At 60.1% G+C, this 19,760-nt stretch overlaps 1 protein-coding gene across 4 annotated transcripts; it reads left to right on the top strand.

The window, feature by feature from the left end:
* The first annotated feature begins 762 nt into the window (after positions 1-762).
* LOC133234629 (tumor necrosis factor alpha-induced protein 2-like) lies at positions 763-14,939 on the top strand. Of its 4 annotated transcripts, none has more exons than XM_061395445.1 (12): positions 763-1,112; positions 3,856-4,216; positions 4,509-5,154; positions 7,705-7,819; positions 7,956-8,078; positions 8,238-8,338; positions 8,929-9,027; positions 9,628-9,751; positions 10,599-10,721; positions 10,877-11,032; positions 11,219-11,340; positions 13,180-14,939. In XM_061395445.1, exons 1-12 carry the CDS (start codon positions 780-782, stop codon positions 13,319-13,321), a joined length of 2,445 nt encoding a protein of 814 aa, XP_061251429.1. In that variant the 5' UTR covers positions 763-779; the 3' UTR covers positions 13,322-14,939. The 4 variants fall into 4 exon arrangements, with proteins under 4 accessions (XP_061251429.1, XP_061251430.1, XP_061251428.1 ...); XM_061395446.1 differs by having other exon boundaries at positions 1,074-1,215; XM_061395444.1 differs by lacking the exon at positions 763-1,112 and adding an exon at positions 1,422-2,983.
* Positions 14,940-19,760: the final 4,821 nt, after the last annotated feature.

Raw genomic sequence — 19,760 nt, forward strand, 5'->3', positions numbered from 1 at the left:
AGCCGGTGCCCAGACGGGAAATTCCTGAGCTGCAAGGTCCTTTTCAGAGGGCAGGAATTTCTAGGATGTGAAACAGGGAAGAGGTCCTCTTCCCCAGCTCCCCTCCGGCCCCTTGACTGACCCAGAGAAACAGGCCTCAGATGGGAAACTGAGGCCCAGAAAGCAATGTGACCTGCTCAAGGATGCGTTGCGTTGAATGAGGACAAAGCCAGGCTAAGTGAGACTCAAGCCTGAGCTGTTGGGATCCCCACCTGGTGCCTTTAGGAACCTGGCCTGACCCAGCTTGGGTCCCAGAAAGGGAAAGCGCTTCAGTGGGAGTCCTGCAGGCCTGGGTGTGGGTTCGGACCCCCATTTACTGCCTGTGTGACCTCGGGCAAGTCACTCACTTTTGTGAGCCATTTCCCCTTTTTAAGGAAGGCTGGGTGATGAGAGTGTATGCCAGGCACCAGCACGGGTACTCTGGCAAAGGCTGACCAGCACCCGGTGCCTTAGGGAGCCTCTTCCATGGGGGCCACCTCCCCAGGGATGTGTGTGGACACAGTGACCCCCAGGGTGGGAACACTCTCTCCCGAAGGGGTGATCCTCTGAGGTCAGCCTCAGAGTTAGGTGGGACAGTCCCCAGCACCTCGCGGGAGGAAGGGGACTCCCCACAGTTAGGGGTGAGCTGGGTTGCTAGGAGGTCCTCTGAGCTGCCCGAGGTGCTGGCTCTGTGACGCTGGGAAAGTGGTCCTGAGTGCAGGGCCCCTTCCAGTCAGCCAATCAGAAGCTGTTGTCGGACAATGGGTCAGCACCAAACCCATCTTGTCCGCTGGGGGGTGCGGGTCTGGGGCCCCACTCAGGCCTGGCAACAGCCAGCCCCGACACCCCGCCCAGGCTGGTGGGAGAGAGTCCCTTCCTGGACACCCCAGCTTGGCAGTCTTCGCCTCGATCAGGGGGTGCGCGCGCGCGGCACCGGACGCGGGGACCCGGGCAGCACACTCTCTCGGCTTTGGCCTCCGCCCGGGGGTTTTCCGCGGGGGCGGCGGGCGGGGAGGGCCGGCACGACGGGGGTGGAGCCTGCGTCTATTTCAGGCGGCGCCCGGCTCTGCGGCGACAGGCTCGGCCCGGACACAGTAAGTGACCTGCGCTCGCGGTGCGTCCGGTGCTTCCGTCTCCAAACTCTCCACGCGGCCGCCCACCCGCCCCGACGAGACCCGCCTCTCCGGCCGGATCCCGGTAGGGAGCGGCTGGCGCGATGGAGGGTACCCCGCGCGGAGAACCCCAGGTCTTCCGCAGTCCCCCTTCTAGGGAAACTGAAGCCCTATGGCTGAGCTGCTGCGTCAGGGTCGGGTTAGATGCACCCGGGAGGAGGGGCTGTGGGAAGGGGCCCTAGTGTCCCTTCCTTTGCAGTAGGAGGGGCGGGAGTGGCCCAGGGCGGGGTGGGGGGCGGCTGGCTGTATGACAGAGGCCGAGTCACTTCACCTGCCTGAGCTTGAATGTCTTCATGTTCAAGGACCAGGGGGGCTGGCGTGGACCTCAGCCCTGACCCGGGCGAGGAGAGTGAGAGTGTGTGTGCCCGCATAGAAACTGGGGGAGCTGGGCGGACCAGGGAGGTACCCCAGGCTGTGGCCACACGGTGTGATTCGGAGCATACCCCCTCCTGTCCGAGTGTGCCCAGCCACCGGCCTCGGCTGAAAGGAATGCCTCTCCTGCCCTTTTCTGTTGTGTCCGGCCACCAGGGTTAGCCTGATAGACACTGGGACACAAGACTCAGACCCTTACTGAGGCCTGGTGGGGTGGGATTCGGCCCGTCAGCTTCCCTCACATCCTGCTTTCAGCAGCACTGTGAGGTGGGGTTCTCCTCCCCATTGCACAGATGGGAAGACTGAGGTCTATGAAGGCAGGGTGGGGTCTGGTCTACACCCTAGCGGATGGTACAGCCAAGCCCACAATGGTCTCTCTTTCTGCTGCACCAGCGGCCTCAGAGTGAAGGCCTGGGTGGGGGCCAAAGGGGCTGCTGCGGACCTTGGCTGGGGAGGAGATTTTGTGCCCCAGAGGCGAGGAGGAGGCGGCTATGCCGTGCTGGGACCTGCAGGAACCAGGTCTGGAGTCTGGCGGGAGCTTCATACGTGGGGGATGGAGGAGGCGGGGCATTGAGGGCAGAGGTGAGGAAGGTGGTCCGCAGCCACTCAGGAGGGCCCTCCCCCTCCTGTGGCAGCGGAGGGGAAGGTGTGCGGGGAGAGGTGGGGCCTGGGCCCAGGGTGAGGCTGAGCGGCCCTTGCCAACCAGCTGGACCAGCTCCTGCGGGTGTCTGGCATGAAAGCGAGATGGATTGGGAGGGATGCTGGGGGAAGGGATGGGCAGGGCAGAAGTGCCCAGTGGCCTTGCACCTGGGGACCCTGGCTTTGGGGCTCCCCGGAGGACCCTCAGCTTGGTTCTGGAGGGGAACTCGCAGTCCAAATGGCACCAGCTGGCAGCTGAGACCCAGCAGTGTAGGACTCTGCCCCCGGTATCTGGTAAGGCTGTGGGAGGGGAGAAAGCCCGGCTTCCTGGCCACTGAGTGGCTCTGGTCAAGCTCGGGGCTTTGGGAAGCATTCCTGGGAGGATGCGCGAAGGTGGCTGGGCTGCTGGGAAGGCAGCAGGGGATGTGGAAAATCTGACGGGCCTAATCCCACCTCCCCACCTCCTGCCGCCTCAGTTTCCCTTTCTGCAGGGGTGGATCACCCTGTCTGCCTTGCAGGGCTGCCGCAGGGGCGAGTTGAAGTCGTGCTGTGTGAGTCACGACTTGGTGTATTTACTCTTGGGTGGTGGGGCAGGCCCTGTTACGGCTCACTCAAGTTACCAAGGAGGCCCATTCCCCTCTGCTCCCCTTTCCCAGCCCTGCCCCGCTGCCTCCTTTCAGGTCAGCCGTGTTCCCCTCCACCGGTCCTGGCCTGGCTCACCCCATGGTCAAGGCGCTGGGGAAGGTGCTGCCTCTCTGGATGGTGGGGAAGCCCAGTGCCTGGTGAGCTGAGTTCCAAGTTGTTGACCATGGGGGCATTTTAAGCCTCTCTGAGCTAGTTACGTGAGATGAGGAAAATAACACCCCTCCTGGAAGGCAGTGCGGAAGTGATGGGACGGGCACTCAGGAAGGGCCCAGGAAATGGAAGCTTCTGTGGTGGTTACGTCACCCCATTTGGGGAGCAGGCAGGGTGAGGTGGAGCTGGGAAGCTCGAGTTTCCTGTCTGAGCTGCTGTGTGACCTCAGACAGGCCTGGGCCTCCTTAGGCCGCTTGTCCCTCTGACCTGGGAAAGGGCTTGAGGGGGCACTGTGGTTTCTGTAGACCTGAGCCCCCCAAGGTCATAATAGGGGTCTGGCCCTGCCTGCCTCGTGGTCCCAGTGGGAGCAGCCCTGTTTCTGCTCACTACGTTCCCCTGGGACCCCAAGCCACATGAGTCAAGAGAACAGAGCAGAACGGAGGATGGGGCTGGGGCCGGATTCCTGCCTCAGCCCAGCCTCTTGTGCCCTCTGACTGTTCTGGACCTCGGTTCTCGCTTTGTGCATTGGGCCAGAAGCCGAGCTCTGCCCACTCCCCCAGGGTCCCCAGCGAGCCTGTGGTCCCCCTCCCTGCCCAGAGGATGGGCTGACAAGGAAGGATTTGCCAAAATGAAGTCTCCTTCTGTCTGGAGATTCTGGGAGGGCCTGCGAGTTCTGCGGAAGTGGTCTCCAGGGGGAAAGTTAAGTTGCTGGTATCCATCTGGGCCAGGAGACAGCCAGAGCCCTGGCGGTCACACAGGTGAAAACAGATCAACCTGGCTGCATGCTTGGGCTGGGGAGCCAGGGGCCAGTCCCCCACGACCACTGACCCTCTCATTCCCTCCGCTTGTCAACCTGCAGGCCAGAGTCGGGGTGATGCTGAAGATGCTGACCTTCTTCCAAGGACTCCCAGGCCAGCAGCCTGTGTCCGGGGCCCCTGACTTCCCCAGAAGCGCCCAGAAGTTGCCCTCTACCTCAGAGGCAGAGTCTGAGGCCTCCATGTCGGAGGCCTCCTCCGAGGACCTAGTGCCATCCCTGGAGGCCGAGGTGGCCACAGACAGGGACGAAGAAGAGGCCGGCAAGAAGAAGAAAAAGTCGAAAGGCCTGGCCACCATGATCAGCGTCTTCACCAAAGGGAGGAAGAAGAAGGGTCAGCCCAGCTTATCAGAGACCGAGAGCGAGTCTGAATCCAGTCCGCGGCCGCCTGCCCAGCTGCCCACAGGTAGGCGGCAGCCCCCTCCCCAGGCGGGCAGGGTCTGGGCAGGATGGGGGCTCATTGGAGTGGATGCCCCGCTCAGCTGGGACAGAGTGGGCAGGGCATGTGGGTGTTTAAGGGCGTCGAAGGGCCTCCCCTCCCTGCTTTCACCTGCTGCCCCCTGATCTCAGGATCTGAGCCTGGTATGCCCTGCCCGGGCTGGGACACCCTGCATGATTTGGGGAGTCTTGGCCCCTGGGAGGTGAACTGGGCGGGTCTCAGAACCCCAGGCCACACTAATGCCGCGTCCTGGCCGCAGTGGAGGAGCTCAAGGCCGACCTGGAGCGCGGGCGGCTGGAGGCGGCGCGGCCTCTGCTGGCGCTGGAGCTGGAGCTGCAGGAGGCCGCGGCGGCGGGTCGCGCGAGCGAGGAGGAGCTGGTGCGGCGCCAGAGCAAGGTGGAGGCGCTGTACGCGTTGCTGCGCGACCAGGTGCTAGGGCAGCTGCGCCGGCCGCTGGAAGCGGAGCCCGAGCGGCTGCGCCAGGCGCTGGCCGTGCTGGCCGAGCAGGAGCGCCAGGACCACGCGGCGGCGGCGGCGGCGGCGGCGGGGCCCCCGGGGTGCCCGGGGCTGGCGGCCACGCGGCCCCGGGGCTGGCTGCAGCTGTGGCGGGACGGCGTGGCGCAGGCGGCCGCGGAGCGCCTGAGCCGGCGGCCGGCTGCGGACGCCGAGGGCCGCACGGAGGCCGAGCGCACCTTCCTGCACATGGGCCGCACCATGAAGGAGGACCTGGAGGCCGTGGTGGAGCGCCTCAAGCCGCTCTTCCCCGCAGACATCCGCGTGGTGGCCGCCTACGCCGAGAGCTACCACGCGGAATTTGCGTCCCAGCTGTCGGCCCTGACGCAGTTTGAGCTGTGCCAGCGAGATACCTACATGCTGCTGTTATGGGTGCAGAACCTCTACCCCAAGTGAGCTTGGGTGCGGGGTGCCGCCGGGCTGGGGTTCCCTGGGCGGGCAGGGCCTGGGTGTCACCACGTGCAGGGAGTCCCCTGGGAGAACGGCCCAGGGGGGGCTGGAATCAAAGGGACAGGGCCTCCGCTGGGCCTGCTTTGCCCTGGGAATCCTTAGTCTCTCCAGCCTCAGCGGCATCCCACAGTTGTGGAAACTGAGGCACAGAGAATGGGGGCAAGGACCTCATCTTTCATTCCTGAGTTTCCAGTCTGGGTTAGGGGGTGAAGCCGCCTGTGATCCAGAGTCAGGAAGGGCTGTGGCCAGGAGCAGGGGCCCTGGCCTGGCCTGGGTCAGCCCAGGAAGCCAGCTCGGAGGAGGAGGTGCAGGATTCTACAAGCCGCAGGAGGCAGCGGCCCTGCTCTGGGGCTGCTGACAGTCTAACAGAAGTAAGGGAGTCAGGCGAGGGGGAAGCAAGGACAGGCTGGGAGAGGCAGTGGGGGATGGTGTTCCTGGCAAAGGGAGCTGCCCTACAGGGCCCAAGGCTGGGCTGGGAGGCCTTCTGGGAGCACTGTGGTTCAATACCCCCAGCAGGCCCAGGGAGCACTCCCAGGCACTCCCAGGGGGGCACTGGGCCTGTTGGGGAAATCCCCATTGTGCAAGGTCTCTCCCAGTGGCAGAGCTGAGTTCTGGCCACCGAGGCCTGGAGCTCTCAGCTTGGGAGGCACCTGGTACTGCAGTGGAGAATCCCTGGTACCAACTGTATTCAGATGCAGGCATCCCCTGATACACTCAGACCCCATGCATCCCTGAGCATGTTGCTGCCAGTATCTTGGCTTTCTCTGCCCACCGAAGCTGGATAAGAAAATCCGGAGACAGAGGCAAGAACACAGCAGGCTCCTGCCTCCAGTACTGTGTCCCTGCCTCCATGAGGAACCTAGGGGATCATATAGCTGGGGGCTCGCAGTCTGGGGTTGGAGATGAACAGAGGGGTAAGGATCCTGCATGCTTCTCCTCACGCTGTTTCAAAACCAGTCATCAGGCTGGCGTTGAGTAGCCTGGTAATTTGGGTCTGGCAGTCTGCTGGCCCAGTCGTTGGGTCCGTTGTGTTTTGTGGACTGTACTGAGACTTTCTTTCTATAATGCAGAAGGAGAGAAAAACTCGAAGGGGTGGTTTGCAGAGAGGGCGCTATGAAGTTGAGCCCCAGATACAAAATGTTTTGAGGGGACGATAGGTGCAGCATGTAATTCTCAAATCAGGTTTAATCTTTTGATAAAGAAACTTAGTTACAGACTGCAGATCAGGAACAGGTAAAGAACTGGAGGAAAAAAACAGCACAACACCTCCTTTCTTCTTTTTTCCCTTATTTTACTGCAACAAGCATGTCCGTCATTCGTACAAGCTGGGTAGGGAGAGACTTAAACTGCAGTGTGGATCGGTTCAGGGTTTCTGGTAGGGGCTGGCCCCGGCCTGTAGCATAAAGCCTGCAGGAAGCCTGCAGGTGTAGACCCTGTGAGCGATGTCTGAGGCTCTCAGGGATGTCAGTGGTCTCGGTTAGTGCTGGTGGCTCAGCCTCCAGCAGGGGCCCAAGGAAGGACCAGGCGGGGGTGGTGGTGAGGAGTCAAGGAGAGCAGGGAAGCTGGCCCAGGGCAGGGGATGCCGGAGAGGCCCGCCAGCCGAACCGGTTCCTTCTTGTTGGTCCTGACTCACCAGGAAGTGCTGGGCCTGTCCCTTCTGCCCCTCCACTTTCCTGTCCCTGTGACCTCAGGGGCTTTCACCTGGGGCCCCCTGGGGTCAGTGCAGCGGGACGCTGAGCCCTGAGAGGGGGCGACCAGGGTGGCTCCATGGAGGCCCGTGTGGCCAGAAGTCTGGGGAGCAAAGGGACACAGCGCATCCAGGCCGGGGTGGGGGGCGCGGGAGGCAGAAAGGGCTATTCTTGAGCCTCCGGGCAGACAAAGGCCCTGAGGAAGTGCCAGGGCTGGGCAGTCCCCAGGAGGCTCTGGGACCCAAGGGAAGCGCCACAAGGATGGGTGGATATGCCTTGGGACTGGCCCTCCTCTGAGGGCAGCACAGCTGGTCTGGGGGTGGGGGGAGGCGGGGCAAGGCTGGTGGGATGCAATGGGAGCACTGTGGGGGATGGAGGGAAGGAGACAGAGGGTGAGAAGGGGAGTGGGAGCCCTTGGAGCAGGATGATCAGACCGGAAATATGGTTCTTCCCGCCCTAGCGGGGAGGAGGGACTGTTGGAGGCAAGGCAGGGAGCCCGGGAGGAGGGTCCTTTGGTGTGCCAGGCGGGAGATGGGGGCTGGGCTGTGGGGTGCCTCTGGCAGGGTAGCTAGAGGCTGATGGGTTTCGGGAGCATAACATGGAGTAAGAGTGGATGCGGCTGAGAGAGTGAACGGAGGCAGGGTGATTCTGGGATTTGGGGCCTGGATTGAACTGAGATGGAGAGGCAGGGGTGGGAGGCACAGGAGGGAAGGCGACTGAGCTGTGTGCAGGGCTCTGGCTGGGGCGGGGGCTGGGGTTGGGGGGACAGTGCTGGTTTTCCTCAGCCAGCCCATCTGCCCACAGCGACATCCTCAACAGCCCCAAGCTGGCGCCCGAGCTGCAGGGAGTCAGACTGGGGACCCTCCTGCCCCCAACCCAGATCCGGCTGCTAGAGGCCACGTTCCTCTCCAACGAGGTGGTGAGTCCAGGGCCAGTGCCAGGCGGGGCTGAGGCGGGGTGGGAAGGAAGAGGAGCGGGGGGCGCGGGCAGGGAGCCTGGCAGGGATGCCCCTGTGGGCTTCGCCCTACCCTGAGCGGGCCCCTCCTCCCCTCCAGGCCAGCGTGAGGGAGCTGACGGCCCGAGCTCTGGAGCTGGAGTCAAACCGCTGGACCAACGATGAGGCCCCGCAGAGGCTGGACGGTCACTGCCACAGTGAGCTGGCCATCGACATCATCCAGGTAGCACCCACTGTGCCGCCTGCACCGGCCTCGTCCCTGTGGGCAGACGGGCCCGCCACTGAGCACACACCCCCTTGCTCCATGTCTTACCCACGCCCACCCCTGCCCCAGCCCTAGAGCAGGCAGGCTTCTGCTCAGTTTCACCCCTGACCCCTGCAGATCATCTCCCAGGGCCAGGCCAAGGCCGAGAGCATCACCCTGGACCTGGGCGCGCAGATAAAGCCCTTGCTGTTGGAAGAGCTGGCCAGGTTCCTCAGGAGGTGGGTGATGGGCATACATGCCTGGAGCGGGGCTGGGGGCTGAGGAGTCCTTGCCACCACCTCTCTCAGAGCCCCAATCCCTCCCTTGGGCCCCAGGTAGGGATCTTAGCTAGACCAGCGCCCCCTCCCTGCCCCTAGGGTGTCTGTTATTATGAGCAGGAGTCCCTGTCCCCCTGCACCACCAAACTGGGCGCTGAGAGCCTCGGGTCATCTGACCACCCCGCCGCCACCTTGCTCAGCAAATCCCCTGGAAGAGCAGCCTCCGACTGCAAAGATGCCCCCCGAGGGACTGAGGCCCTGGCCTCCCCTTCAGGTGATGACCCGGGTCTGTGACCCCAGAGTTATGGCTGCCAGCCTCCCTGCCTCTGCCTGCAGCTCTAGAGGGGCCTGGGGGCTCTGCCGCATCCTCTCCAGCAGCTCTGCAGGGGCCCTGGCCCCGCCTGGCTGAGCGCTGAGCGTGTGAAGCCAGTTCCGGAATGCCTGCTGCGTCCGGCCCACATGTGGAGCAGGAGGGTGATCAGGCAGCCACCGAGGCTGCCATTGCCCCAGTGTTTGTGCTGCTCCTATGTGTGCCCTTTCCCTTTCACCAGCTACCAGCGCGCCTTTGATGGATTTCTGGAGCGATGCAGACAGCTGCGCAATTACAGGGCCAATGTCATCGCTAACATCAACAACTGCCTCCCTTTCCGGTAAGGGCGCTGGGCAGTGGGGGGAGTCACTGCGGCTGCCTGCCTGTGTTGGTGGGGGGGCCCGGGAAGCCGGCAGGGGGTGGGGGTGCAGAGAGGCGGGGGTGGGGGGGTCGGGGGGGGAGGTGCCTGGGATGGGGGAGGGAGGAGGAGCAGCCTAAGCAGAGATGTTGAATTAAAATGAACAGGGTGGAAAGGAAATACCCAGGCTTACAGCTGCAACAGCGAACATTTGTCTAGTGCCGGTGGGTCAGGCGCTCACGCGCAGGGCTTCATTTATCCTGTTAGCAACCTCGTTAAGTAGATACAGTGACTGTGTCCACTGATCCATGCGCACCCTGAGCTATGGAGAGGCTGAGCCACTTGTCCTCAGTTAGAACAGGATGTGGTGTTAGGTGGGTGTTAGGTGGGAAGGCTGGGTCCCGCCTAGGGAGCCTGGATGGAGTGTCTTGGTCTTGCTCCCACCAGGCCTGGGGAGCCAGGGAGGGTTCTAGAGCGATGGTTTAGGGAGATTCGCCTGGGGCTCCCTGGCTCTCTTGGTTTAGGGCTGCAGGCTGGGCGGGGCTGGGGCTGGCGTGACCTCCCTGCCTCCTGTGTTTCCAGGACGTCCCTGGAGCAGCAGTGGCAGACACCGCCAGACCTCCGGAGCTCCCTGCTGAGGCCCCTGAATGAGCTCAAGAGCCATGGCTTTGATACCCTGCTCCAGAGCCTGTTTGGGGACCTGAAGGTAGTCCAGCCTCCTGCCCCCCGGCAGTGCTGAGTCTAGTGCTGGGGGGGCCTGCGGGAGGGCCTTGGACGGTGGGGTGGGGGAGTCGGCGACAGAAACGAAGACCTGGCTCGAGGAAGGCGCGGCACGGGGCAGCTGCAGGGAGGCCCGTGATGGGGCCGTGATCCGCCCTTGACATCACCCCCGCTCAGCCTCAGGCTTGGCCTCAGAGGGCCACTTAGGGCCCTGGGGTGCGGAAGAGAAGCCTCAGCGCCCCTCCCTGTTGGGACTCCACCTAGTCCTCAAGTTTGCCTGTAGTTTCCCCTGAGGCCCCCAGGCCCTCCTACCTGACCCTGCCTTCCAGCCAGGAGGCTCAGAGCCTCTGGTGGCTCCCGCCACATCTGCGGGGCCCAGGGCATCCCCAGAAACCCTTGGTGCCTGTACCGCAGGAGGAGGCGGGGGTCCTAGGGGAGGAAGGGGGGCACTCCCTGCCTGCCCCCTGGGGGACCCCCCCTTGACCCCAGTGCCCACGGCTGCGGGTGGCCAGGCGGTGACCCTGGATGACTCGGCATCATCATCATAGGCCCAGCCAAGCACAGGGCTTTGTTTAGTCAGGAATTTATTTATCCAAGGAGGGAGATGCTGGAGAAGGCCTCAGGGCAGGCAGATGGCAGTCCTGGCTGGTCGGCCTTGGAGAAGGGGACCCAGACCCGGCCTCCACTTCCTGCTGGAGCGCCCGGGGAGTCTTTAATATAACCCGACCCCTGTCCTGGCCCCGTGTGTGTCTGTGCGTGTCTGTGCGTGCGTGTCTACTGGGCTGGCCCGTCCTCTGCCGGGTGTGGCCACACAGCCTGACCCTCTCTCGCAGCCGCTGTTCAAGAGGTTCACGCAGACCCGCTGGGCTGCCCCCCAGCAGACCCTGGAGGAAATTGTCTCCGCCGTGGCCGAGAGGATGCCTGAGTTCTCAGAGCTGCAGGACTGCTTCCGGGAGGTGAGGGGGTGCTGGGCTGCCGGCGGGGGACACGCAGGCAGACGTGTGTGTGCGCACACCCGGATGCGCTTTTTGCTCTGGCCACCGCCCCTCCCTGGACCCTGGCCTTCAGGGAGGTGGTGGGTTCCCATGGCCCTGCGCACTCACCCACCCAGGAGCTCCTGGAGGCGGTCCACCTGCACCTGGTGAAGGAGTACATCGCCCGCCTCTGCAAGCGGCGCCTGGTCCTCAAGACGGCAGAGCAGCAGCAGCAGCTGGCGGGGCACGTCCAGGCCAACGCCCAGCTCATCCAGCAGTTCTGCACCCAGAGTGTAAGCCCCCGCCTACCCCCTCAACCTCCCACGGCGGTAGGCTGTCCTCCTGCTCCAAGCTCTTCACGGGCTAGGACAGCCTCTCTGGGCCTCTCCAAACCTGATCAGGTCCGATCTGAGCCTCTCTGGGCCCCTGGGCGCGCTTCTGGGCAGGGCCAGCCTCTCTCAACAAGCCTGTGCCTGCAGGGCTCCCCGGCCACCTGGCTGCACGACGCCCTCCCCACGCTTGCGGAGATCATTCGCCTGCAAGACCCCAGTGCCATCAAGATTGAGGTGGCCACTTATGCCACCTTGTACCCTGACTTCAGGTGAGAACCGGGACCTCCAGCACCCAGGGAAGGCAGCGTGGCCCTGTGGTTCCCCGCTGCAGTCGGAGCCTGGAGGGGCGGCCAGAGTGAGTCCCTGAGGGTGGGCAGAGTGCAGATAGATACTGGCCACTGTGCCCAGATCTTTACAGCAGCTGTTCACTCGGTCCTTGCTGCCACCTGCTAGGGCTAACATTCTTCATCCCGGTCGTCCAGATGAGACTTGGGGGTTGTGAGGAATGTGTCCAGGGTAAAGCAGCTGGTCAGTCGTAGAGCCGAGACAGCAAAGCCAGGCATCCGACTCCACAATGCATCCTCTGAGACTTTCCTTCAGAAGGGGATCCGAGACCAGAGGGACCACGGACCTGCTGGAGGCCGTGGCATGTCCGTAGTGAAGCTGGGGTCCGCCGGTCAGCCTAGAGGTCCTCAGAGGCTTGACCTGTGTCCTGGGGCCTCTGTTCTAGAGTGCAGGCTCAATCCCTGACTGCCTGAGGATCTGGTGAGCCGGGGCAGCAGTCTCTGTGGGTTGAGTCCTCTGGTGTGGCCGGCCTGTCCCCGCATAGCCTGGTCCAGCCACTGGCTGGTCTAGTCCACCTGTTCAGCCACCCATCCACTTACACACTCACCCGTCCAACTACCCATCATACAGGCACCCGCTTACCCATCTGGACGCCCATCTAGCTATCCAGCCATCTGGTCACGCACTCATCTACCCATCTGTCTGTCCTTCGATCTATCCATCCATCCACCCATCTAGTCATCCACCTGCCCACCTATCCGTCTATCCATTCATGGATCCTTGTATCCACCCAGCCGGCCAACAGTTATCAAGTGGTCTCCTACTAGCTACCCGGCTGTGTTTAGGCACCAGGATGGGAGGAGGTACAAGACAGACCAGGCCTTCTGACAGACAGATAGTCAGATGAGGGTTAGCAATGATGAGGTCATCCGGCGAAGGAGTACTATTTGCAAGTTTTAAAGATTGTTTAACCAAGGTTGTGAATGGTGGGAGGTGCTGACTTTAGAGCTGGAAAATCCTCTCTGGGGAGGTGACTTTTTAAAACAGTTTTTATTGTTTACTTTTGGCTGTGCTGGTCTTTGTTGCTGCGTGAGCTTTTCTCTAGCTGCAGCAAGTAGGGGACTGCTCTCGAGTTGCAGCGCACGGGCTTCTCATGGCAGTGACTCCTCTTACTGCAAAGCGCGGGCTTCTCATGGCAGTGACTCCTCTTACTGCAGAGCGCGGGCTTCTCATGGCAGTGACTCCTCTTACTGCAGAGCGCGGGCTTCTCATGGCAGTGACTCCTCTTACTGCAGCGCGCGGGCTTCTCATGGCAGTGACTCCTCTTACTGCAGAGCTCGGGCTTCTCATGGCAGTGACTCCTCTTACTGCAGAGCGCGGGCTTGAGGGCTTGAGGGCTCTTGAGCACAGGCTCAATAGCTGTGGTCCAAGGGCTTGGTTGCTTGGTGGTATTTGGGATCTTCCCAGATCAGGGGTCGAACCCGTGTCTCCTGTACTGGCAGGTGGCTTCTTGACGGGGAGGTGACATGTTAGCTAAGTGCTAAGGGGTGAGAAGGAGCTGGTTACCTCAAGGGCCTGGGGATGAGCATTTGGGAGGAATAGCCAGTGCAAAGGCTGGACCGGGCAGGAGCTTGGCACCCTCTGGAGGCACTGAGGCCGGTGCCTCCCGAGCCCAGTGCTTTAAGCATATCAGGGCACCCTCGTGGGTAGGGGGATTGGCTGCCGGGCCTTGTGGCTCCGGCCAGGAGTCTTGGGTGCTGGGAAGGGGTGTGAGCAGGGGTGTTGGTGAGCGGGCTACACTGATGGGACCCTGTCTTTGACAGCAAGGGCCACCTGAGTGCCATCCTGGCCATCAAGGGGAACCTGTCCAGCAGTGACGCCAAGAGCATCCGGAGCATTCTGGACATCAACACGGGGGCACACGAGCCCTCCAAGGCCCTATTTTCGCTTATAAAGGTTGGTTAGCTTTTCCTGTGTACTGATCTCCTTAGGAGCGCCTGGCAAGCATGGGACACCACTCCACTGCAGGCCGTCAGACCGGCACCAGTGTCATAGCCCCGCAGCCCCTCTGGGGGTCCTGCCTTCTGCTGCTGCTTCTGCCCCAGCCTGGCCGAGGTGTGGGCCCCTGGGCCACTGGAATTGGACAAGCCATGGCGTGTTGACCCCTCCTGTGGGGCAGGAGCCGTGGAGGGGAAGCTCTGTGGATGAGAGTGGAGCTTGCACGCCCTGAAGGAGGGGTGAGGAGGGTGTGTGGCTCGGGGACCCAGCTCCGGGATCACCGCCTGTCCGCGAGGTCCTGCCACACCTGCCTGAGGACTGCCCTGCTCAGGCTGGGTCTCCAGCCTCCCCAGCTCCTGCCCAGGGCCCGAGCCTCACCCCTCCTGCCTTCTCTGGTGCAGGGTTGCATCGAGCCGGCCTCAGCCTCTGAGTAGAACAGAAGGAAGAAGTGGAGGAGGAAAAAGGGAAAGATGAGCTCTTATTGGGGAAGGCGTGGGGGGACTGGAAAAGGGCCTGTGGGATGACAGGGCAAGTGGGGGCAAAGCCAGTGTCCGAGCCCCTAACCCCCTCTCTGATTCCCTTCAGGTGTCCCCTGAGGACGGGCCTGGGAGGACCAGGACCTGCTGGGTTTTCTCGGGGTCTGCCTCCCCCGACAAGGTGCAGACCCAGGGATGCCTCTGTGGGTCCTCCCCTGGAAGTCAGGCGGAGGTCGGGGCAGGGCCATCTTGACCTCTGACCCCTTGGCTCTGGGTCAGTTCCCTGTTGCCAGTCTAACAAACTTCCACAGCTTGGGAGCCTAAAACGAGACCTTGCTTTCAGTTCTGGAGGTCAGCAGTCTGACGTGATCTGGTGGGCTGACCTAGGCGGTTCCTCTGGAAGCTCTGGTGGGGAAGTTCCTTGCTTTTTCCAGTTTTTAGAGGCCAACCTCCCATATATCTTGGCTTGTGGCCCCCTTCCATTTCCAAAACCAGGAAAGGCCAGTCAAATCCTTTTTGCATTCAGCACTCCCCTCCTACCTCCTTCTTCCGGTTTAAGGCCCCTGGTGGTGACCTTTAACCCACCGGACAATGACCTTTGACCTACCCAGGCACTCCAGGATCCTCTTCTGATGTTAAAGTCAGCTGATTATTAATTCCACCTGACAACCTTAATTCCTCTGCCATGGAAACTAACGTAGTCACAGGCCCAGGGATTAGGATGTGAGCATCTTTATGGGGTGGACACTATTTTGCTGCCTACAGCCTTCACCCATCGCCTGCCCTGTGGAGTGCCTTATCCTACCCAGGAAAGCAAAGGTGCAGTCACCTTCCTGGGCCTGGGACAGTGGAGATGCAGGCGTGACCCACCCCGCCTGTGCCTGCGGGAACGCCCCTCTGTGACTGGGTTTGTAGCCAGCTCTCGTGGACTTGTCCCCCTCTTTCCAGGTACTGTGGCCAGAAATTGGCCCGAGTAGATGGTTCATGAAGGCCTTTGTACATTTGCATGTTTGATGTTATTATTATTTTTTGATAGTGTGCTTTTGTATGTTTTTTTAAGAACAAATTCTTGGTTTTTATAGCTTAATATAAAGCTGATTTCAAAACTGGCTGTCGAGTGATTTCTCTTGGAGAGGCTTTCTCAGCCTCTTGGGGTCTGGCAGACTCTGTCCCCCAGCGCCTCCTGCCCAGCTCTCACCTGTGAGCGTGACCTTTGGGAGGGTCTGCTGTGGGCCAAGGCCCCTCACTCCACCCTTCAGTTTCCTCACCTGGAGGTGGTGATCACGAACCTGTCTGACGTCCCCCACAGTCCTTTACAGAAGAGGGGGATGGCGACATTTCAGCTCCATGTATCGGGCCCAGTGGGAACTGGCTCTCGTATTCCTGGAACTGACCTCGAAGGGCCCAGCTGTGATTACAGCTGGCCCCAGCTCTCCTCCACACCCCCATCCTGGCCCAGGATTTGGAGAAGGGCAGAGTCCCTGGGAGGCAAAGGGGAACCTTGGTGAACTCATTCCACAGAGCTGGAGGCGTGTGGGGTGGGGGGGCGGGGGAGGATTGACTAAGTCCAGCTGGAAACGCCTGGACATCAGCGGCTGGAGCCAGAGGGAAGGCCCTTTGGGATGAGATGCGGGAGGGATGGACCCACTGATCCTGGGGAGCACCCAGGGGAGGGGGAGGGATAGGCCACCCCAGGCTGAGCTCCGAGTGTGGGCCCTGGGCAGGTTGGAGCCTCAGGGCAGGGGGATGGCCGGTGGGTTTTCCGCTGAGTTCTCCCTGCGGAGCTCAGGAGGAGGAGGCAGGGGGAGGGGGGAGCTCATGGAAGCTGAGGGCCAGATGGAAAGTTTCTGATCCAGGCAGTTATTCATGGACCAAAGAGAATGGACTTGGGCCCCAAAATGCAGAGGGTGCTGAGATGCACCCCCCAGCCTCCCTGCAGCAGGGTGGGCCAGGGTCCAAGGAGAACAGAGGCGGTCAGAGGCGGGGCCCTGGGGTCGGGGAGCCGGCTGGGTGGACTCGATGCTGGCGCTGTGGGGGGCGCCATCCCTGCTGTCCCTGTAGGAGGGGGAGAGCCGCTAAGGTCCCGCGGGGTCACCAGCTCCGGCCCCTCCACCAAGGGCTCTGCATCAGTAACTTTGTGGTCATGGAAGGAAAATTCCTTTAAGGGAAGGATTCACCTCAGAGGCGAGGAGTGGGTCGCTGGGCAGAGGGGACAGAGGGCAGGTTGTGGGTGAGGGACCCCATCCCCGGCCCCCATCCAGGCTCCTGTGAACTGGAAGGCAGGCCATGGGTCAAGCGCAGGTGGGATCCTCCAACCCCGCCCCGTCCCTGCAGGGGAGCAATGGGGAGGGCGGGCCAGGCTCTCCCTGAAGGGCTCACATCCCTGGGAGGCCCGGAAGGAACAGGGAGCAAGTTAATAAACAGTCCAGGTTCAAGTGCGGGGCAGATGGTTGGGGGGGGGTGGGGGGGTGATGCAGCGGTTATGGGGTGGGGCAGTCCCGCTGTGGCCACAGGCAGTACTCACTACGGGCGGGGGACCCTGGCGGGGGACAGGCATGTGCACAGAGCAGGGAGGGGCAGCACCAGAAGGGAAACAGCCTAGGACTCGGGAAGGGCTCAGGTTTTAGGGAAAGAATGAGCTCAAGGCAGGGTTGGCTGGGAGTGGGGATTCAAGCAAGCCCCACTGAAGTGGCAGGCTGGCAACGAGGGGGCCTTGGTGGGGCTGGGCGTTGGGGTTCACTCACTCCACTCACTGCAAAGGGGGGAGCACTAGGGACTCTGAAGAGGCAGTTTGCTGGGATCTGTGACTGGGAAAGAACTCTCTGGCTGCTGTAGGGAGAGCGGGGATGCCGCAGGGAGGCCAGGGAGCCCGTGAGGAGTGCCAGGGTGCCCAGGAGGAGGCCTGGTCTGTGAGGGCTGAGACGGGGAGGTGAGGCTGGCCCAGGGCAGGGAGGCAGGGGAAGCCTCATTCCCATCCCAACGGGGACCACGGGGCCTCGGGGCCTCCTTGCAGCCAGGGGAGTCCTGGGGGGAAGCCTGGGGTTTCTGGTTTGAAAGATGAAACCCTGGTGGGCCAGTGGTTAAGACTCAGAGCTTCCACTGTGGGGTCATGGGTTTGGTCCCTGGTTGGAACTAGGATCCTGCACACCACATGGCGTGGTCAAAAAATTAAAAATATTTAAAAAGAATAGACTGCCCAAACCCCTAGTGTGTGGGTGACGACAGTGTCTGGTGAGGCTGACAGTCACCAGGAGCCACCCCCACAACTACTCTGGAAGTGTGATTTCACAGCCCCCAGGAGGGCAACTCAGCAAGATCAGTGAAACCCACAGAGATTCCTGGGAACCATTCTGCTCCTATGAATGAATCTTATCAACTCTCTAACATCCATGAGAAGTGACAGGCAGCAGGACAGTCACTTCCATTGTCGTAGCAAAGCGCTGGGAACCCCCTGAGTGTCCATCAGTAGACGCCAGGGAAATTATTGCCGTGGTGCAGACGGTGGAGCGCTACGTGGCTGGGGAGAGAATGAGGAAGTTGTCTTGCTTCCAATTTGAAAATTGTCCCAACATATAATGTTGAGAAAAAAAACCAAAAACACACAGTGTAGAAGAGTTGATGGTGTGCAGCCATGGATAAACAAAAGTAGAAAAAAATAGACATTTATGTCTGCCTGAAGCTCCAAGAATACACAGAAGAATTGTACAAAAAAGATCTTCATGACCCAGATAATCACGATGGTGTGATCACTCACCTAGAGCCAGACATCCTGGAATGTGAAGTCAAGCGGGCCTTAGGAAGTATCACTATGAACAAAGCTAGTGGAGGTGATGGAATTCCAGTTGAGCTATTTCAAATCCTGAAAGATGATGCTGTGAAAGTGCTGCACTCAATATGCCAGCAAATGTGGAAAACTCAGCAGTGGCCACAGGACTGGAAAAGGTCAGTTTTCATTCCAATCCGAAAGAAAGCAGTGACAAAGAATGCTCAAACAACCACACAATTGCACTCATCTCACACGCTAGTAAAGTAATGCTCAAAATTCTCCAAGCCAGGCTTCAACAGTACGTGAACCGTGAACTTCCAGATGTTCAAGCTGGTTTTAGAAAAGGCAGAGGAACCAGAGATCAAATTGCCAACATGCACTGGATCATGGAAAAAGCAAGAGAGTTCCAGGAAAACATCTATTTCTGCTTTATTGACTATGCCAAAGCCTTTGACTGTGTGGATCACAATAAACTGTGGAAAATTCTGAAAGAGATGGAAATACCAGACCACCTGACCCGCCTCGAGAAACCTATATGCAGGCCAGGAAGCAACAGTTAGAACTGGACATGGAACAACAGACTGGTTCCAAATAGGAAAAGGAGTATGTCAAGGCTGTATATTGTCTCCCTGCTTATTTAACTTATATGCAGAGTACATCATGAGTAACACTGGGCTGGAAGAAGCACAAGCTGGAATCAAGATTGCCAGGAGAAATATCAATAACCTCAGATATTCAGATGACACCACCCTTATGGCAGAAAGTGAAGAGGAACTGAAAAGTCTCTTGATGAAAGTGAAAGAGGAGAGTGAAAAAGTTGGCTTAAAGCTCAACATTCAGAAAACCAAGATCATGGCATCTGGTCCCATCACTTCATGGCAAATAGATGGGGAAACAGTGGAAACAGTGGCCGACTTTATTTTGGGGGGCTCTAAAATCACTGCAGATGGTGATTGCAGTCATGAAATTAAAAGATGCTTACTCCTTGGAAGGAAAGTTATGACCAACCTCGATGGCATATTAAAAAGCAGAGATATTACTTTGCCAACAAAGGTCCGTCTAGTCAAGGCTGTGGTTTTTCCAGTGGTCATGTATGGATGTGAGAGTTGGACTGTGAAGAAAGCTGAGAGCCGAAGAATTGATGCTTTTGAACTGTGGTGTTGGAAAAGACTCTTGAGAGTCCCTTGGACTGCAAGGAGATCCAACCAGTCCATCCTAAAGGAGATCAGTCCTGGGTGTTCATTGGAAGGACTGATGCTGAGGCTGAAACTCCAAACTTTGGCCACCTCATGCAAAGAGTTGACTCATTGGAAAAGACTCTCATGCTGGGAGGGATTGGGGGTAGGAAGAGAAGGGGACGACAGAGGATGAGATGGCTGGATGGCATCACCGATGCACATGAGTTTGGGTGAACTCCGGGAGTTGCTGATGGACAGGGAGCCCTGGCGTGCTGTGATTCATGGGGTCGCAAAAAGGCGGACACAACTGAGCAGCTGAACTGAACTGAAGCTGCAATACTTTGGCCACCTGATGCAAAGAGCCAACTCACTGGAAAAGACCGTGATGCTGGAAAAGATTGAGGGCAGGAGGAGAAGCGGGGAACAGAGGATGAGATGTTTGGATGGCATCATCGACTCAATGGACATGAGTTGGACCACACTCTGGGAGATAGTGAAGGACAGGGAAGCCTGGCGTGCTGCAGTCAGATACGACTTAGCGACTGAACAACAATGTATGTGCCTTAAGACGGCCTGGAAGAACATACCAGGAACAGAGCGTGCTTGCTGGTGAGTGTGTGTGTGCACGTGGGTGGTGGGGGAGGGTGGGGAGGGGATGGGGAGGGAGGCAGAGGTTTTGGAGGAGATACGTCACTGTGTGTCCAGCTTTAATTTTTTCAATTATTGAGCCATGTGAGTGTGTTACACAGTTTACAATCTAACATCTCATTGAGATGCTGTAGTTTCCAGGAGGAGATGAGACTTGTGAATCTCGAGTGTGAGGTGGTCCAGCGATGCTGAGACTGTGGAAGTGGTTTTGTCAGCGGCCGGTGATTTTCTCCAACCAAGCTCAGTGCTCAGGGGCCGGTTGCAGTCACAGAGTGGGCTTCAAAGGAGAACACGGTTTGGGTCGGCGTCCCTGGTGGCTCGGCGGTAAAGAATCTGCC

Source organism: Bos javanicus, chromosome 21 (assembly GCF_032452875.1).
Source record: "Bos javanicus breed banteng chromosome 21, ARS-OSU_banteng_1.0, whole genome shotgun sequence".
Lineage (NCBI taxonomy): Eukaryota > Metazoa > Chordata > Mammalia > Artiodactyla > Bovidae > Bos > Bos javanicus.

Coding starts and splice junctions, on each gene's coding strand:
- LOC133234629 (XM_061395444.1), top strand. CDS start 2,585: ATGCGCGAAGGTGGCTGGGCTGCTGGGAAGGCAGCAGGGGATGTGGAA. Junction 7,820..7,955: donor CGTTCCTCTCCAACGAGGTG/GTGAGTCCAGGG, acceptor CCTCCCCTCCAG/GCCAGCGTGAGGGAGCTGAC. Junction 11,341..13,179: donor ACCTTGTACCCTGACTTCAG/GTGAGAACCGGG, acceptor TGTCTTTGACAG/CAAGGGCCACCTGAGTGCCA.